The sequence below is a fragment of the Pan paniscus genome, chromosome 11 (genome assembly GCF_029289425.2).
Source record: "Pan paniscus chromosome 11, NHGRI_mPanPan1-v2.0_pri, whole genome shotgun sequence".
Lineage (NCBI taxonomy): Eukaryota > Metazoa > Chordata > Mammalia > Primates > Hominidae > Pan > Pan paniscus.
Window position 1 is genome coordinate 71,929,222 of NC_073260.2, and position 13,775 is coordinate 71,942,996.

Genomic DNA, 13,775 nt, shown 5'->3' on the forward strand with positions numbered 1-13,775 from the left:
GTAGCTATTTCTTTACATCCTTTTTAGAACAAAGTTGTGCTTTCGAATTGACCACTTATCTAGAAAGTGATATAAATCTAATAAGCAAAACTGGATGTCTTTTAAATTATCTGTTAAATAACTAGAGCAGTGGAGATGTCCTGAAAGTGAGCACTTTATTACATTTGAAAAACAAATTTTAATTTTACTACTAAGAAGAATTTCCATTTCTCTATATGTGTTCATTATTCTAGAGATTAATATGATAACTCCTATGTATACTTAGTTTTATGAATTTCAAAATTCTTGATGCCAAATAACTGAAGTATAGTAAATTCTGCCGTAACATGATGTATGGGTTCCTAAAAATCCCGACACTATGCAAAATTGGGCAATAAAAACACATTTTACTAAAAAAATGGGGATAGGCACACAATACCTAGAAACATCACTAGTGGCACATTACAAAAAATATGGGAATTTAGTAACAATGACAGCAATATTTTACACATGTTAATGGTTAAGAAATTTACAATAAATATGGCAGTTTACTTTGAAAAAGACCTAACGTTCCCTGTGGAAGTTGGCCTTCAAAAGGGTGCAGCTTGTGAGTTTTTGAGAAGTGTTGGGAGGAGAGTCGTTGTTGTCCCAGTTGTGAGCAGGTGGGGCTTTTCTACCTGTGTGGGGAAGTGCGGTAGCTGATGGATATGGTATGTGGATTTTGTGTATTCCTACGCTGCTTGGTTTAGCTGGGTGCAGTTTTCTGCATTTACCTGGTGTTTCTTGTGGATAGAATCACATATAAGCAAATCCCAGACTTGTGTTATGATCAAATTGTTCCGTAATATATCAATCATGTTAGAACAAGGTCATGGTTTCAAAACCAGCATTGCCGTAGAATTGACTGTGTAATAATCCCTTCAACACGTTCACATCTATGATCCCACCTTGTTCTTGCCACCATCTTAGCAAGCAGGGGTGCGATTGCCCGACCATTTGTTTGTTTTCTGGGAAATCTTGACCTATTAAAAGCCACACAGTTACTGAGGAAACCTGTGTCAGACCTTGCCTAGGTCTGTGTGAGTCTGAGTCAGGTGTGATTTCCTCTGAAAAATCAGACACTCAGGTATGTGGGACAAAGAGCATCAGAAACATGGGCAAGGTCATAGAGACAGATCCCAGAGACTGGATTAGAACCCAACTTGCTTGATTTTCTGCTTAGAGGCTTTAGTTCACCATTTTAGAAAGTGCCTGCTGGCTGCCACCCTCCCTCCTGTCTTATCACCTCTAAAAGACATTGTTAATGCTTAGACAGGATGTGTTTTCTTCATTGCATGGATCTAAAAACCCAGCCATGAGAACTTAGTTTTTAATTTTTGCCATTGCTTTATTGGATATTTTAGAATGTGCAAAAGGTTTTAGAAATTGTTTTTCAACTAATTTTACCAGCACAGAGGTCATGTCAAATGTCAGGGTGTTTGACAACAAGGCCAGTCTAGTCTATCAATTGAGTTTCAGAGAAGATTAATGATAAAGGGTGCAATCCCAAAGTCTGGGAATGACTTTGCTTTCAAGCATTAATTATTGTGGAAAATAAAATTATTAGATACTCCCTTGTCTACATCTACCCCAAACTATGTCAATAGGCTCTATTTCTAGAAGGTTTACATTTATTAAACACTCCCTGTGGTCAATGCAATGGTCAATGCTATGGAAGTTACAACAAGACAAGATATTGTGTCCGCTATCAGGAAACTGATTTGGGAGTTCTGTTTGATGACCGAAGAGAATCTTTACCACTGTGCCTATATTTTTATGCCAGAATATGGGTGGGTGCACATGTACAGGTGAATAATGAGGCCCCACTCCCTAGTATTAGTTAAGTTAGCAGGTGTGTGCTGTTTTTTTGGTCACTGTGTATTGCAAAATTCTGAGTTTGGCACTGATACTAAGGAACATCTTACAAAAAAAATTCCCCACTGACCCTTCTTTTTTTTTTTCTTTCTGAAACAGAATCTGACTCTGTTGCCCCAGGCTAGAGTGCAGTGGCACAATCACAGCTCACTGCAACCTCCGCCTCCCAGGTTCAAGTGATTCTCCTGCCTCAGCTTCCCCAGTAGCTGGGACTACAGGTACACACCACCACACCTGGTCGATTTTTGTATTTTTAGTAGAGGCAGGGTTTCACCATGTTGGCCAGGGTGGTCTCGAACTCCTGACCTCAAGTGATCCACCCACCTTGGCTTCCCAAAGTGCTGGGATTACAGGTATCAGCCACTGTGCCTAGCCAGACCCTTCATTTTTAAAAGTTGACTTTATATGTTAATAGGAGTTTAATTATAGTCATATGTTGAAGGGTCTTGTCTGTAAAACCACATATTCCAGGAGCCATCCAACTGAGGACAGCATTGCACTTGTGGAACCACAATCCAGGCTTGGGTTATCTGTTTCTATCATGACAGAGGCTACTCCATCACTTAAACTATATGTTCTGCAGCCCCCGAGAGCTGAAGACAAGCCTGGATTGCCTCTATTTGTAATTTTCTTTTTTGTAAATTTTTTTTTGGTAAATTGTTTTTCAAACAAACAACAAAAATGACTGTCCCAGTCAGTTCAAGCTGATAGAACAAATGGCCATAGACCGGGTGGCTTAAACAACAGGCATTTATTTCTCACAGTGCTAGAGGCTGAAAGTCTAAAATCGAAGTGCCAGCATGGTCAGGCTCTGGCAAGGGCCTTCTCCCAGGTTGCAGATGGCTGGCTCCTTGTGTCTTCATGTAGTGGAAGCAGGGCTAGCTAGCTCTCTGGCCACTACTTACAAGGGCACTAATTCCATTCATGAGGGTTCTACCCCCATGGCCAATTACCTCCTAAAGACCCCACCTCCAAATACCATCATGTTGGAGATTAGATTTCAACATACAGATTTTGATAGGGACAAAAACATTCAGTCTATAACAATGATCAAATAAGGTTACAAAAATTGTAGTGTATGTAGCATGCTTGCATTATGTTTTGATGAATTAATGTTTTTTATTATGCATACCAAAGAAACTAATGCAACTGCTGTAAATGTATAAATATTTGGGAGTAATGTTAAAGTTTACATTTAAAGCCCTTTCTAAATGTGAGGCCGAAAGTATTCCTTTTCTCTCTCTTTCTCTTCTCAACCCCATTTACTTTACAGAATGATTTTTCTGTTTTAAGTCATAATTGCTTTTTTTTTTACAGGATGAAGTACCAGGTCATTAAGTGTGTTCTATGTCAGTTTGACCTAACCTCTCTGCCCTTTTCTTTTTTCTAAAGGAATTCTTTAAAAAGAAGAAGAGGAAGTATTTTAAAATAAACATTTGACTGCCAGAATGTGATGTAAACTTCAGATTCAATTCTACACTTGATAGAAATGAAAAGAACTAGTGTTCTCTATTTTGACATTTAGCATCAATTCCCTTTCAGTGATTCCAGCTGATTAGTAAGTGAGACTAAAATATCTTACTCTTCCTGGTCAGCATTTAAAAATTTAAACATGGATTGAAAATTTCTAGGTTATGAAATAAAGTCTAGGTTCACCTGTGAAGGATCTAGAAGAAATAAGACTGCAGACCTGGTAAATTCAAATGTCCACTACTTCTGTATTCTAGTCATTGCAACTCACCTCCTTTTATCCCTTATGTTATTTTTATTTTCTCAGGGAGGCAAAAAAATTTGTGAGTGAAAATGAAGGGGCTCTTGGGAAAGGAAAAGGAAAACGGTGGTTTGCATTTAAGATGATGATGGCCAAGGTAGGTATTTTTATAGTTGTCTGGTTTATGGCATATTGCCTCTAAGAAGAACATTGGTTCTTTTCTAAAGGGGTGAAAAAAATCTTACATTTTGTATATCTAAAACACAAATACTCATACAGTATATACACAGTATATCTGTGGTATTGAAATTTACAGGGGAGATTTAAAAAATTGTTCTTAGAAGAGTTAAAATGAAAAATAAGTCAAGAAATACAGATTTATGGCAAAAGACTTACTTGTGTGACTTTAGCACTTCCAAATATAAAAGATTGCATCCTTTTTCATTTTCATTCTCTGGAAGTGAAGGGGTTCTGGTCAAGTTGTTTTTCTCAAAGTATCTGTATAGTTTTTTTCTACCAGGAACATCAACTATACATTGGACAGAAAATAAGAAAACAATAAATGATATACTGATACAAATATAGATTTTGGGGAAAGACAGAAAAGCAACTAACATTTATTTAACACTTACTATGTGCCAAGCACTGAATTGAATTCTTTTATAAAGTTATATTTAATTCTTACAGTAAAGTATGAACATAGATATTATTATCTCCTCTTTACAAATGTTATACCAACTGTAAGCTAAATGTATTCCCATAAAGTTTTGTGAATAAAGTTCATATATCCTAACTTTCATATATATATATACTCACATACAATAGATTAATTTTGTCTGTTTCTACAGTTTAAATAAATTGAATCATATAGTATCTATGCATTTGTTTCTGGCTTCTTTGATGCAATGTTATGTTCACAAGATATATCCACGTTGTTGTGGGAGTTATAGTTCATTTTTATTCATGTGTTGTAGTCTATTGTATAAAGATGCTGTGACAATGTATTTACCCATTCTATTGTAGATGGACATTTGGGCTGTTTCTAGTTATGAGTAATCTTTTTTTTTTGTTCATTTTTAAAATTAACTCATACACAATTACTTGTCTTCTGGTTTGTTGAAACAATAATGCAGACATTTGCTACAACAATGACTGTTAAAATGGCTGGCCACAAAATCTCCAGCAATACATTAATCTGAAGGGCATTCTTGATGAAGTTGACTAATTTTGCCATTTTCATCCACCTTATAGTATTTCAGGACAGCCAGCTTAACCTTCCTTTTCTTATGCTTATTCTTCTTTGGAGTGGTGTAAGACTTCTTCCTTTTCTTAGCACCACCATGAAGTCTCAACACAAGATGAAGAGTAGACTCCTTTTGAATGTTGTACCCAGTCAAAGCACATCCATCTTCCAGTTTCTTGCCAACAAAGATCAGTCTTTGCTGATCAGTAGAAATTCCTGTCTTATCCTAGATCTTGGACTTTGCATTTTCTATTGTATCCAAGGGTTCAAACTCCAGAGTGATGGTCATTCCCATAAGGGTTTTTAAAGAAAATCTGTGTTTTGGTGGTGGTTCCACTGCAGAAGGCAGATGGGAAAAAAAGCGTGGGTGATCTTTTGAACTTCAGACTTGTCTCATGCTATTATTTAGACAATAGTGCCTGTCCAGCTCCCACTTCATCCCAGCATTTGCATACATGCAAAATTCTCTGCCACATTCTCATTCTTCCTGGTGGTCCTCTTGACCATGGATGACCCAACATTGGAGTTAAATAGAAAGAAGGCCTTTTGCAAAATGATTTTATGACTTGTTGTCTTCTCTTTCAATTAAGCTGACCAATCTGCCTCTACCAGAATGCAGTGTCTCATGTCATACAACTTACCATCTTGTATTGAACTCACCTATTTGTACACAGACTATCCTAGTAGATCAGAAGGCTTTCAAGACAGGACCTGGAAATAAAAGACAGAAAATAAAATTTATTTTGTTTATTATTTTTATTATTTATTTTATTTAATTATTCATATTGAGTCCTTCATACAATGAAAACTAATTAAACACATACTCTGTTCCAATCACCCTATTATGTGCTAATCCCCTGCTTTCTTATTGTCTTATATAATAAATAGCTGTTTCTGAGAGGCCAGCATATTTTCCATAAAACAGGGGATTGATAAACATTTTTTTGTTGAATTAAATTGGTCTGGGGTTAGTGGAGAACAGGGAAACAAGTGAAACCTACTGTTTCCCCCTTTGACTAGAAAGTAGTATTTGCTGCCAGAGAGACATTTCCAAGCTTACTGCATTGTAATGTTTTGAGGTGGGGGATAAACATCTTGACAAATCAAGAGGTTGGACTTTACTGTTGTATTTGACTTTCTTTTCAGAAATGGGCAAAATTCCTCCGTGATTTTGAGAACTTCAAAGCTGCGTGTGTCCCATGGGAAAATAAAATCAAGGCTATTGAAAGTAAGTGCTCATCAGATCTCAGGTGGAGAAGGTTGTCTTAGAGAAGTATCTCATAAGCTTATCAGATGCCTTTGTCAGTTTCTGGACTTTTGGGAAGACTGGAAACAAACAAACAAACAAAAACCAAATAAACAAAAACTTTGTTTATGCCTGCTTTCGTCACTGTGAAGATTTGCTAGCACTTACCAAGGACAATACTGGGGACCCCACTCTCATGTTCTACCTTAGTCCAAAACATTACCATTCTAACCTGGTTTTCTCTCCTATGCAGGGAAGTCACTATTGTGCACAATGACATTGAATCATCTTACTTGGAAGGCAGAGATTTTATTTTGGCAATGAACATGACATTGAGAATATATACTCTCATGAATGTTAGACAGTAATCAAAATGAACAATGTTTTAACAAGTGAAGAAGTCTTAGTCTGGGCGCAGTGGCTCACGCCTGTAATCCCAGCACTTTGGGAGGTTGAGGTGCGCAGATCACTTGAGGTCAGGAGTTCGAGACCAGCCTGGCCAGCGTGGTGAATCCCCGTCTCAACTAAAAGTACAAAAAATTAGCCAGGCCTGGTGCAAAAGCCTGTAGTCCCAGCTACTCAGGAGGCTGAGGCAAGAGAATCACTTGAACCCGAGAGGCGGAGGTTGCAGTGAGCCGAGATCACACTACTGCACTCCAACCTGGGTGACACAGCCAGACTCTGTTTCAAAAAAAAAAAAAAAGAAAGAAAGAAAGAAAGAAAAAAAGCGAAGTCTTAAAACCTCATTTTCAAATCTCTGAAGTAGAATAAGCAATAGTCATCCAGGAGCTTGCTATCTGAATATTCACATTGTGCCTTTATTTTGTAGAATATTCATAGGAAGGAAGGAAGGAAGGAAGGAAGGAAGGAAGGAGAATATAGCCAATCAAAAACCTATTTAGTTCAGTGCTTTAGGCTTAGAATAAGGCAAGTAAACATTTTAAAATATTGTAAATAAAAATAGTAAATTGTTTTTTAAAATAATAATCTAAAAAAAGGGATAACATTTGAAACAATTTTGAGCACAATCTTGCCATATTCTGGTTTCTAACGGTTTCAACTAGGATCTGATTTTCATCCATTCCTCTCTAGATTGGAGGCAGGTTTTCCTGCTGGTTAAGTGTGGCGTTGTATAATTAAAATGGAGGCTCCATAGGGAGATAACACAGCTGATGGATAGCTTGCTGACATGATTGGGCATGTTTTAGGAGTGGCTAACCCTCGGTTCCCTGTCTCTCAATATCAGATGGCAATTATTAAGTGGCAATGAATTAAAATACATCAGCTCATTAATTGTATCCCCTTCCACACATTCCCAGTGCCATTTCTTTCTTGCTTTAATTTCCTCCTTAACACTTACTGCTATCTAAAATGCTATATCTTTAATTTAATTTTTTGATGTAATCTTAATTCATTTTATGTTCATTTCTCCCAATAGATGGGAAATTTAGTTTTGTTCACTCCTGCATTCCACTTGGCACTTAATAAATATGTATTGAATAAAATTACAGACAAACTTGCTAAATGTCTACCAATCTAGGAAAAAAAGAAAGGAATTTAGATACATCAAAAAAGAGAAGACATCATGGATTTCTTAGGTTTCAACTGTACAGCTCAAATGTGGTAGGTTGAGAGGCATTGAAAAACAAAAGGCCATTTGGAGCATTACAGTCCTGATACAATATATATAGTAAGAACTCTGAATTTGGTCTTTGCTTTGCTGCAGATTAGCTGTTTGACTTCGAGCCAGTCATTTAACTCCTCTGGACCTCAGTCTACTAATTTATAAAATTATAGGGCTGAGTCTTGATCAGTTGTTAGATAAATCCCAAGAAATTTGTAATTAATGATGGATAAATATATACATTTGAAAATTATTTTTAAAGCACACTAGAGCAGGTTCCAGCCTATCCTAATAGTAATATCATGCTCATTTGTGTTCCAATAGGCTATAGCCAGTGAAACAAAAACAGACAGAATTATTTTTATTGCCAGGAATTGCATGCAGCAAGAGTTACACATATGACCACCATCCATCATGAGTGTCACAGTAGAAAAGACAGATTGAGAGCTATCCAATAATAACCTTCAGTTATCTCCTCTCTTCTTCTCTTCTTCTAGTAAATTTGGAAAGCCACGCTGGAAAATTGAGGCAAATGTAGATTATTTTTCTTTCCATATATAATTTATGATTTGATTAGTTTGTCATGACTTCTTCACTGTTAATGGTGCTTTGTCTCAACTGTGAAGAACTGAGCTTTATTTTTTATTTTATCAATATTCACCACACCACCATTTATTGAGTACCACCGTGAGTCAGATGCTCTACAAACATTGTTTCATTTAATCTTCAGTGTTCCTGCAATGTGCACATTAACCTTCCTATTTTATAGTTGTGATTAAATAACTGTCCCAGAATTAGTAGCAGAGCTGAAATATAAGGCAAAATCTGTCTGGGTTCAAAACGTATGCTTTTCCATGTGTTAGGCTGCTTTCTCCTTTAGGGAAGGTTTTATATACTTTTTCTTTTTAAATATGTTTTGCACCAGTTCATAAAAAGTATTCTACGAGGCCAATGGCAGGATGAGTAGTTATAGATTTTCTTGATCGTTATCAAGGAATTATTTTTCATTTTCTCATGTATTTACTTTTTAGTGAGTGATTTATTTAATTATATGTTTTGTATTCTATAAGATGCTTAATGTACTGATTTTAATGATAACCATGAGGCTTTCGGCTATAGTATTAGTTGAAAAAATATGAAACCTATGTAAGAATATATTATTAGAGCATTGGATTGGACTATCTTATAAAAAGTACCCTACTAAATATAGGTAAAGCATGTATCTGTGATCACCTTTGAAACTGAACTTAATGCAAAATGGGAAGAAATAGGACATGCAATGGATTTTCTGAGTTGAGGACTTTTTGACCCCTACCACCTCTATAGTTTGGACAATCTGTTGAAATCTCTGGTTCTGTTTCCACATTTGGGGCTACTACAATATCTACAACATCTTGGGTTTAACTAGTCACTATACAAGATCATTTCCAGCTCAACATTCTATGATGTATAAGTTACAGTCAGTTTTACATGTATATGTAGGCATGTGAAATTCACTAATCATACTTTTGATTGATAAATCCTCAAAAATTTGAATGCAAAACAGATTTATACTAAGAGGGGACTATATAATTGCCTTCTCAAATTCTTTTTGAAATAAAGTTGGTTAAGTGTGTACCCTACTTATAGAATATATATTTAATTATAAAACGGATATAAATGCTTTTCTCTTAAATAAATGGCCATTTAATCTTACAAAAGGTTCAGAAGTATCATTATATTCCATTTCGACATCAGAATCATCTAATATATATCTTATTTAATCCTCAGAATAAGCCTGACACTATTGATTAACTGAGCAAATACTGGATGCCTAACATGTTTCTAGGCACTATTGCTACTGCCAAAGACAGCAGAGACTCTACCCTCATTGATCTTACATCCAAATGTGTTAATGTATGTATGCTTGGATGGGGAAGACAGAATATAATATAAGCAAATAAATAATGACGGTAATTATGGATTGTAGTAAGTGGCATGGTCAAAAGAGGAGCTGTTGCCTTCCATTCCCAACAGCCTTTCTAATCCACTTTTCCCCCCTCTCTGCTCAGTATCTAGATAATACCAAATAAGTATTTTTAAAATGTGGCTTTAAAGGAGTCCAAAATTAACAGCCTTTACTGAGTTTTCCCAAAGCTCTGTCCAGTAATTTGCAGAATCAAGAGTGGGACCCAAATTAGAGTCTAAAATTCATACTGTTTCCATCTTGATTCCAGTAAGACCTAGATCTCTTTATTAGTGTGAAGCGGATTCTCACCTGATGACTCCCAACTCTGTTTCACTTAAAAAATAGATTTGATAATTCCTGCCACAGAGGATACTGTGACGTTATACATCACTTGGAAATACTGTGGGGTTTTACTGTCACGTCAGCCTTAAGGGGATCATGCCTAAAACTCGATGGTTGCTCCTGTGGACACATCTTATTCATCTCATTGAACTGTGTATTTTTCTGAAGCAACTGCATGTTTGTACCCCCAGGAAATATAATCTATACCCATTGTGATGCCAACATTATTATTAAGACCATAAATCAAATAATTGAATGTATTTCTAGCTGGGGATTACAAATTTTTCTCAGGATCAAAATCTACTTTTTCCTAATAGTAGATTACATCATCAAAATTATAGTTTCAGAAACCTATTTTTTTTCAGACAGGAAATAGCTTTGGATAGGCAAGCCAAAGCACAGGGCTTAAACCTTATGTTTCCTTGCTGCCCTAAGGATTCTAGAAAATACAAATCAAATTTGTCACATTTAATTCCCTACCCCTAAATAGTTCGAAAAAATTGTGCTTCACATTCTAGCCTAACATGATGGTATTTATATTGTAGTCACACAGCAGGTCATTTAATTGGTCTTTTCCCATTTAGAAATACTCATATTTATCTGCTTGTCTTATTACCCATCTATTCAAGAGGAAATGATGTGTTATGACAGACTACAAATTACTTTGCCTTAATAATAAACAACCAGAAAGAGAGTTGAAATTTTAACTTTAATTTGAAAGAAACAAGAATATTCAGGAACAAGAATATGCTTAAGCATAAAGCCTCAGTTTAATACGTATCAGAGACTCTGTTTTTTTTTTGTTGTTGTTGTTTGTTTGTTTGTTTGTTTGTTTTTTGAGACAGAGTCTTGCTCTGTTGCCCAGGCTGGAGTGCAGTGGCGCAATCTCGGCTCACTGCAAACCTCTGCCTCCTGGGTTCAAGTGATTCTCCTGACTCAGCCTCCTGAGTAGGTGGGATTACAGGCTCCTGCCACTATGCCCAGCTAGTTTTTGTATTTTTAGTAGAGACGGGGTTTCAACATGTTGACCAGGCAGGTCTTGAACTCCTGACCTCGTGATCCACCTGGCTCAGCCTCCCAAAGTGCTGGGATTACAGGAGTGAGCCACCGCGCCTGGCTGAGACTCTGTTTTTATACATTAATAATTTACTATGGAAGCAGCATTTATCAGTCTGATTAAAGAAATAAGAATTGGTCATGATGGGCATCAAATTTGTGAATCTGACTGGCTTTAGCTGATTGATGGATATTATCTATACCTATTGTTTCAGAAACACATATTCATTGCATGTTTATTGTATATATCATAGTCTTAAGAAAATTAATTGAACTATGTTTTACTTAAAGGGCCATATAGCAGTGTGGTTAAGAGAGATCTAGATTTGGAGTCAAACACCTGTAGCTCAAGACTGCCTGGTTTAGAAGCCTGGCTTCCTTGTTTACTAGCTATGTAGCCTATAGATCTAAGTCTCTGTAAAATGGGAAAACAGTAGTTCCCATTTCGTAGGGATTTGATGATCATTAAATAAGTTAATACATATAGATCAAATTGGTGTTTGAAACAGTGATTCACTAAATGTTACCTATTATTAATCAACTTTTGATTCAGTCAACGACTGTGTTTAAGTTTTTGTTTCCTGATTCATAGTGGGACTAATAATACTTAACCTCATTAAGTTCTAGTGGCAGCATAATGAGTTGATGCTGATAAAGTTCTTGGAACACATAACTGACCATCAAGATATGCTAGCTATTATTATTATTATTACTCATTTTGCTTCCTTACACTGAGAGATTAAGTATGTTAAAATTGCTATTCTTTTCATTTATGCTCTTTTAGTCACACTAATCAGGCATTTCTTTTTAGTGAACATCAGTTTTAGTTAACAACATCCGGTAGGATAGAACCACTAGATAAAAGGGATAAAGAGGGAAGATTTCTTCTTTTTTGTTTTTGTGTTGAGACAGGAAAAACTGGAGTTTTTATGACAACCTGTTGTTTCATTTTCTCTACTTTAAGATCTTCATTTGTTTTGTTACTGTGTTTTCTCCTCTGCTATTGATAGGTCTAGTGTGGAAGAAACTTTGTCTTCTGGATTTCTTAGTCTCTTCCACCTGTGTCTGGTCTTTCCTATAATCATTCTAGTTTTAATGAAATCTAAATGGCCTGCAATTCATTTTCTTTACACTTAAGATTCTGTAAAGACTCAACCTCCAAATAAAATAGTTGTGAAGCCACTCTCAAATCTGAGAACTGGAGTCTGGAAGTTTTGGACTCTAAAGTATATTTCATTATGATGCTTAAGCATGTTGGAGGAGGGGATACTTTCTGAAACATCTTAATTCACTTCTCTCTTTTGCATTTAAGTATATTTGTACCCTACATACAAGAAATTCATTTGTCAGGGATTGTGTGTAGGTGCTGAGAGGATGGGCCGTGGCAATAATTAGAAAAACAAAAGCATAAAAAGTGAGGAAGGAAGAAAGGAATGGTGGGTTAGTATCCTATATGCGGGATTTCATACTGGAAGATCTTACATGCGATTCCAGGGAAAAACTTACATTGATACCTAGTGACCAAGGCTTTCCTCCAGTAAATGAGTAACTGTAATGAGTAACAAACTGTAAGTCCACTGCCTTCAATAAAACATGATGAGTGAACCTGGCTGAGCAGCCCTCAGGTAGTCGTTACCAGAGAATGTAGATAACGGCCATGAAATGGTATGAAGTCACTGGGAGCCAAGTGGGTGATCAGATGTCCTAGGAGAAGCAGACCAGTGCACCTGGTGACAGTGCTGGGCTGGGCTGAGGTAGGGTGGGGTGGGGTTGTGTATCAAAACCACACACCCTTAGAAACCTTATAGAACTCTGCACCCCTCGGCAATGTGAAATCAATCCAAATTCTCTTGTGAGCATAAAGAAAAATATTGACTTCAAAATCATTGATTTTTTCCAAAATATCCATTTAAAGATTGACTTCTTAAGTTTCTAAAAAAAACCTGCCACTGTTTTACAGGAATAAGAAAGATGGTAGGTAAAGAATAGACAAAGGGGCCAGGTGCAGTGGCTCACTCCTGTAATCCCAGCACTTTGGGAGGCTGAGGCGGGTGGATCACGAGGTCAGGAGTTGAAGACTAGCCTGGCCAACATGGTGAAACCCCGTTTCCACTAAAATTACAAAAATTAGCCAGGTGTGGTGGTGGGTGCCTGTAATCCCAGCTACTCAGGAGGCTGAGGCAGGAGAATTGCTCGAAACTGTAAAGCAGAGGTTACAGTGAGCCAAGATTGCGCCACTGCACTCCAGCCTGGGTGACAAGGGCAAAACTCCATCTCAAAACAAAACAAAAAAAGAATAGACAAAGGTCCAGAAATAGAGGTGTTACTGTCCTGTGAGGCCGGCCTCATCTAAGTAAGTAGAGGCTGGAATTTGCTACCCATGAACCTTCCTTTTCCATTGATAATGCTTCCCCACTGATAATGTTTCAAAGCCAGAAGGCTCCAGAAAATCATTGGTCAATAGAGATGTTTAGCTGAATGTTAGCTGAATGGGACAGAACACATGGGCTGATGCAGCCAGGGACTGAAGGTGTTTGTTGTTTTTTCTTGGGCAACTGACAATGATAATTTGGAAGATTGGGAAAGCTAGCAACTTGGTGCTGAATCTTAAATGACCGTCAAAGAAACTTTTGCTTTTGTAAATCTATGAAATCTGAACCTAAGACTTAAACTCTTCATTTTTCTTCTTCCACTCTCTGCTTTAAGAGGGTG

General features: G+C 36.7%; 1 protein-coding gene and 1 pseudogene across 2 annotated transcripts in view; one reads left to right on the forward strand and one right to left on the reverse strand.

Annotated features, from left to right (window-relative positions):
- TMC1 (transmembrane channel like 1) overlaps positions 1–13,775 on the forward strand; it is a 319,210-nt gene that overhangs the window by 220,148 nt on the left and 85,287 nt on the right. For both annotated transcript variants that reach the window (XM_055091901.2, XM_055091900.2), the window contains exons 9-10: positions 3,671–3,761; positions 5,994–6,075. In XM_055091901.2, coding sequence (XP_054947876.1) covers positions 3,671–3,761; positions 5,994–6,075 — 173 coding nt within the window. The remainder of the gene's footprint in view (positions 1–3,670; positions 3,762–5,993; positions 6,076–13,775) is intronic.
- LOC106635107 (ubiquitin-ribosomal protein eS31 fusion protein-like) lies at positions 4,563–5,354 on the reverse strand (annotated as a pseudogene).